At 29.3% G+C, this 6,602-nt stretch overlaps 1 protein-coding gene and 1 pseudogene across 1 annotated transcript; one reads left to right on the top strand and one right to left on the bottom strand.

Annotated features, from left to right (window-relative positions):
- Positions 1-737: 737 nt before the first annotated feature.
- On the bottom strand, positions 738-1,230 carry LOC149494766 (putative carboxylesterase 18; annotated as a pseudogene).
- A 2,458-nt stretch (positions 1,231-3,688) lies between these two features.
- On the top strand, positions 3,689-4,582 carry LOC149494767 (uncharacterized). Its single transcript, XM_089724427.1, has one exon. The coding sequence runs from the start codon at positions 3,689-3,691 to the stop codon at positions 4,580-4,582; it is 894 nt and encodes a 297-aa protein (XP_089580553.1).
- The last annotated feature ends 2,020 nt before the right edge of the window (positions 4,583-6,602 follow it).

The raw sequence follows: 6,602 nt of genomic DNA on the forward strand, positions 1-6,602 counted from the left end.
GACCAAAACAGTCGGCTAGACCTTGTGTTAGATGTGTGGAGGGTGCTTGAATCAATGAGAGCCTCTTGCTCAGCATCGATCTAGTTTGGTGAAGAGAGTGAACAATCTCCTTTGTAATTCTTTGAAGTTGATTCTCTTAATTTTTAAAAGTCTAACAAAATATTCTTTCTTTAAAGTTGATGCTGCTCACTTTTTATGGCCCATCTCATAAACGTTATGGTATATATTTAAGCTAATTAAATTTAATTTTGCAGAATATTTTTAATGTTTATGGGAAAAAGTACGAATTTGTCTAATATTTATGGTAAACTTATTTTGTTTTCTTTTTGATCCCTAATTAACAACCTGTTCTTCAAATCACAAATAGAAATAGAAAAATTATGATTTTATCCCTGTATTTTATTAAAAATAACAAGTTTATTCTCGTATTTTTAAAAATACATCGTTTTCTCCCTATCTTTTGCTTCGTCAAACTGCTATACCCTTCCATCTAAATTTTGTGCTTTGCCGTTAAATATCTTATAAAAAGACAAAAATATCCTTATTGTAAAAGGGGTCCTCCATCTCCCTCCCTCTTGGTTCTACTAAAAGCCCTAATTCTCCCCTTCTTTCTCTTTCCTCACGACCGCCATTATTAAGCTCAGCGGGCATCATTGAAGCTTTCCTTACCATTGTGGCCATCAAAGAAAGAATTATATGAGTACAAATACGTGAAAAAAGAAAATCATAAGCAAGTTTCAAAACGAAATCAAAGACGCTTTCCAAAACCAATCTGTAAGCTTAACAATCTAAACCGGAGCTCCGACTAGTCGGATCTCGGATTCAGTTCTCTCTTCTCCACCGAAAAATGGTAAGTAATTGGAAATCGCATCAATAAATTTCAGCGCATGAAATGAATCATTATATTGACATGGAAACTAGACGGTAGTTAACAGAGATGATAATGGCTTCTAATTGGGACGCAAGATTTTTGCATGGAATTTCACAGGCTATAGAGTCTGCTGTGAACAAACAGAATCCACCGCCATGCATGTAGATGATAACAGGACCGTTGATTGGCATGTTGGAGGTGGTTGGAATGTAGATACGGAACCAAAGGTTGCGGGAGGCGTCAATGGTGATATCGAGAGTTTTTACTAGAGCGATTTTGCTGCTTTTCAGCTTTGTAAAGACGGCAGCACTAGAAGAATAAGAATAAGAATAAGAATAATTAAAAAGGAAAATTACCATGTGATTAAGGGTAATTTTGGTATAAAAGCTCTATCTCTCACCTTTAACACTCATTTTGATGGTGGACAAACGAAAAAAGTGTTGAAAAATGGACGGAAGGATATAAGAGTTTGATAGAAGCAAAACACAGAGAGAAAATAGTGTATTTTTTGAAAATATAAGTGAAAGCCGTTTATTTTTTAGCAAAATACAAGGATAAAATTGTAATTTTTTCTTACAAAAATTTTGACAAATTTTATAACTTGGAGTTACAAGCATTTATGGATTCAAATTAGAATGGAATTTAAACAAATTTAAGTACTAAAAACTGTGGTTAGACAATTTCTATTAAAAAAGTAATTTTTGAATTTTTAATACATTAAATTTAGTAGTTGAAATTGTAAACTTTAATTTAAATTATAACTTAAACTATAAAAATACTCTGAACTTTACGACTTTTGCAAAATCATTCTATTTTGACATTTGTACTCCGGTACCTTAATCTTGAAACTTATATATATTGACACTCTAAATTTAAAAGTGACAAAATTTTAAATAAAATATTATATTAATGAGACCCACTAGTTATCCTTGAGTTAACTTAACCCAAGAACTAAAACGCAGCGTTTCTCTTGCTCCATTTCTCTTTTTTTTTTTTTTATGAATTATTAATGTCATTCCTGTCTTTTTAGATTGTTATTATTGAGATTTGGTCTCTCTCTAAATTTTTTTTTTTTTTTATTGTGTGTAGTTGAATTTTGAAAAAGAGCTTGTAATCAATAACTATTTGTCTTTTTTCTTATTACCAATTTGTCGATCCTCTTCATCTCTAAGCATCGTGGCTTTCTTTCTATACTTTATGCAACCATGCCATCCACTCAAGTAATCAAATCAATTTTATCAATTATTTTATTAATATATTTTGGTTGTTTAGAGATTTAGGTTTTTTTGAGAGACAAAGTGTTTTAATTATTTATAGAACTAGATAAAGGCTCACGCACGTTGTACGGTCTTTTTATTATATATTAATATTTTTAGTTTTTAGCATATATTATTTTATAGACTACATAACATCTTCAAAATTTACATGTCAATATTTTTAAAGTACCTTAATTATTATAAGATAAATATTAATTTTTTTAAAATAAAATTATTGGTGGCTTGTAATTAATTTCTGTATTTAGATAATAAAATTAAAATTTTAAATAATTAGGCATTTAATTTCAACCATACTAAATAAATTTTTTACATGTAAATATATACGAAACTCCATAATAGATAGATTTAGTTTTTTTATCTTAATTGTTAAAAAGAACATATAAGAAATTAAATTAAATAAAATTAGCCAATAACCTAACTATTAATTAGCTCTCTGACAACTATGCGTTCCTTGTTGCTTACATAGGTCTATCATGTGTGCATGTCCATCTACAAGTTTAAGCAATTTCATTAATCTCACCAGAATCCAACCATAAAAAGCAAAACACTATTTTAAATTAGAACTAAAAGTTGTACACATTAAAAAAACTATTCTTGAAGTAGAAAAAAAAAAAAAGAAGCAACTAACAAATTTAGTACTAAGAAGGCAAGCAGTAATTGATTGTCAAATCTCTCATCATCTTCTAGCTATTTCATTTTTTCTTTAGATTCTCTCATCATCTTCTGGCTGTTTCATTTTTTATTTAGATTCATCAAACGAATCCTGCTTCCTGGTAGAAGCCTTTAGCTTGTTTGTGTTATGATACTTGTGTTTTAATCTTCATTGAAGTCTAATCTACTGCGAAGAAGAAGACCTAGTAATAAAGCATCACAATTTCATTTTTTCCTTTCAGTATTCAGTTTTTTGCCCAAAAAAAAAAAAGAGAGAAGAACGAAAGTTCGGTGTTGATACAATCCCAGATTGATTAGTCTTATATAGATTAAAAAGAAATTCAAAAATTTTTAATATATTTTAAAATGTCAATTTAAATGAACTTCAAATGATTATTTTTATTTTAATGTTTAAATTCCAAAGATAATTCTTAAGTAAAAATTTATTTTAAATACTATAAGGATAATGATAAGATATATTTTGTTTTCTTAACCAATTATCTATTTATATATATTGAATATTAAAAATTCTTTTTCTAAGCAATTATACACCTATAGAAAACTCAAGAAAAAGGCATAAAACTGAAAAATTTGTGAAAAAAGAGAAATACAAATACTAAGAGAGCGCCATGTCAGTTTTTTTAATATATTTTTTGCTTCAGAATTATATAAATATATAGATATTGTGTTTTAGTTGCTCCCTGACTTAAGTTAACCTAAAGATAACTAGTGGGTCCCACTAATATAATATTTTATTTAAAACCGTATGCCACTTTTGAATTTTGAGTGTCAATATATCTAAGTTTTAAGACTGGGTGTCTGAAGTATAAAGATCCGAGTAGAGTGATTTTGTAACAAGTCGCAAAATTCAGGGCACTTTATAGACTTTATGTGGAGATCTTCGAGGGGTATTCTTCCTACTAAAGAAAGGCTGAGTAGGAGGGGAGTTAATATTGATATGAGATGCTCTTTTTGTGGAGATGAAGAAGATATTGACCATGCCCTTGTGACGTGTAAGAGAGCCAAAGGAGTTTGGAGGGTGGCGGGCTTCCAAGAGTTCTTAACTAATCATAAATTTGTTGATACTTTTATGCAGGTATTGGAAAGAACAAACAAAGAAAAATGGGGTGTTTTCTCTATTCTAGCTTGGTCTATTTGGTCAGCAAGAAATCAAGGCATATGGAAACAAAATTTTATTCCTCCTAACGTGACTCACTCCAAGGCATGCAAGTTTTATGATGATTGGTTAATAGCAAAATCACAAGTGGACCAACTGAATGGCCCTTGGTCACCTCCTAGTGTTCAAAACATCACTGCAGGTATTAACTCTTCATGGCATGTGCATGTGGATGGGGCCATTTTCCAAGATGTGGGACTTGCTGGTTATGGGTTTGTTTTTGAAGATGATGATGGTCATTTCCTTCAAGCAGTTTCAGGATACTATGACGGCGGTGGTGATCCTTCTATTATTGAAGCTGTTGCTCTTCGTGCTTGTCTAGTCCACATCCGTGACTTTTGGGATGGTTATGGATTTATTTACCTGGATTCTCTTTTAGTTTTTCATGCTTTAAAGTCTAAAGTATTAGACCTATCTTATTTCGGTATTGTTATTTCCGATTGTAAGTTCATTCTAGATACTAGACCTGATATTAAGATCATTTGGTTACGTAGGCAAGCGAATAATAACGCTCATACTCTTGCTAGAGCGTCTTATCATTTTGCTCGTACTCAGATTTGGGACCGGGTCCCTGATTGTCTTAGGAATTTTTCCTTGAGTGAATGAATATTTTTACTCTTTCAAAAAAAAAAATAGCAATTTTATAGTAATATTTGGCAGTTACTTTGTTTACTTTGGCAATTTTTAGTCACTAAACTTTGACGTTTGTTTCAACAGGAGGTCAACTACTGGGATACCGACATTGGAAGTACTAACATGGCAATAGAAAATAAAATATTTTATTCTAAAAAATTCATATTTTATCCTACTACATTAATTTGAAATCTACCTGTTAATTTATCTAACAAATAATGTCATTTACATGAAACAAGTTTTAAATAAAATAAAAGATAGAAAAGTCACTCTATCATTTATATTTTGTAGCATTTTTTCCTCTTCTTTTTTATGTTCCTTTGTAATCATAATTTTTTTTTTGTGATATATGGTATTTTTTGGTGACATATTGTCGATTACCGGATTCTGGTAAGTGACCTCTTATTGAAACAAAAATTAAAGTTGAGAGACTAAAAAATGACAAATTTAAATTGTGACCTAGATAAAACTGAGTGTAAAATTAAGTGACCACTAATAGAATTTACTCAAGATTCATCATACATTTATATTTATCGATCAGTACAATTTAAAAGAAGTTATTGATTTGATTTAATAAATATAAAAACTTAAAAAGTAGATTCAATTTATAATTCTAAAGTTAAAATCATCCAAAGTAAATCAAATCAAATGTGTGTGTGTATATATATTGTAACGCCCCATTTTTCTGTATCTGAAATAATAAGTTACCGGTCTGTGAATAGTGCCATCGGTCCAGGAATAAATATTATTTTGGACCGAAAAAATTACTATCTATGTTTCGTATTTTATTTAATATTTTTGGAGTATGCATACATGATTTTTATGGGTAAAAAGTAAGTAATGAATATTTTTGGAGAATTTAGATAATTAGTGAATAGTAAATTATGGTGTTATCTAAAACTCAAAAATTCTTCAAATCCTTAAGCTCCAATACAATGAATAACCTTGAATCTTCAACAGGAAGGTATTGGATTGAGCTCATATGGTCTAGTTAGAGTGATTTCTTGTGAGAAATGAGAGGGTAAGGTTCGGCCAAGGAAGAGAAGAAAGGAGAGGAAATCCACGTTGAAGAGAAGAAGAAGAAGAGAAAATGGTTGCTCAAATAATTGAGCAACAAGGGCATTTTAGTCTTTTCTCAACATTGGATGGCTAAGATTAAGTCAATGGTAATCTAATCCAATGGCTAAAAATATTCTCCAATTTATTTCCTTCAAAATATTATTTATCTTCACAAAATTCTCAAATTTACTCCATAAAAATAATTCATTTAACTACCTTAATTAATATAACACCACCTCAAATTTACTCCATAAAAATAATTCCTCTAATTTCCTTAATATGATTAGTTCATTAAGACTTGATAGTACCAACAACTTGGTTTGATGTTTTTAGAATCAAATTATATTTTTTACATTATTTATAAAATATTTAACTTAATTAACAAAATATTCATTATAGAATAACTATTTTTAAAATTAGAATTATATTAAAGTTGCCACTAACAATAACGACAACAAGTTGCCATTGATAATTAAAAACAATTCAAAAAGAAGAAAAAATGACATTGCCACATGATACATGATACAGAATAGCAATAATAGAAGCCAATTGTTATAATACATATAACTAAAATTACTCTTTTTTTTGTGATTATGAAATAATGCATTTTATTTGTTATTATTGTTGTTATTATTTTTAAATATTTTTTTTAAATGAATGATGCGTTTGGGTTGGAGGCCTAGTAGTGGCCATTTTGCCTTTGGAGAATGTTGATATGATATAGAAATGTTTATTGAAGTGTCTTTGTATTTGAGATTTGATTGTGTTGTGCCGAAGTGCTGCCGAATTTTTTTCCAAAAAATTCAATGTAACCTTAGTATTGAATAAATGAACTTAGTGAGTTTACATTTATATATAGTTACCCTTATTATAGAAATAACCTTAGTAAGTTAGAAGTGTAAATTGAACATTACATTTGTCATGTTTTAAGGAT

Source organism: Jatropha curcas, chromosome 7 (assembly GCF_041381405.1).
Source record: "Jatropha curcas cultivar XTBG-Jc1 chromosome 7, XTBG_Jcur_1.0, whole genome shotgun sequence".
In the NCBI taxonomy this organism is placed as follows: domain Eukaryota; kingdom Viridiplantae; phylum Streptophyta; class Magnoliopsida; order Malpighiales; family Euphorbiaceae; genus Jatropha; species Jatropha curcas.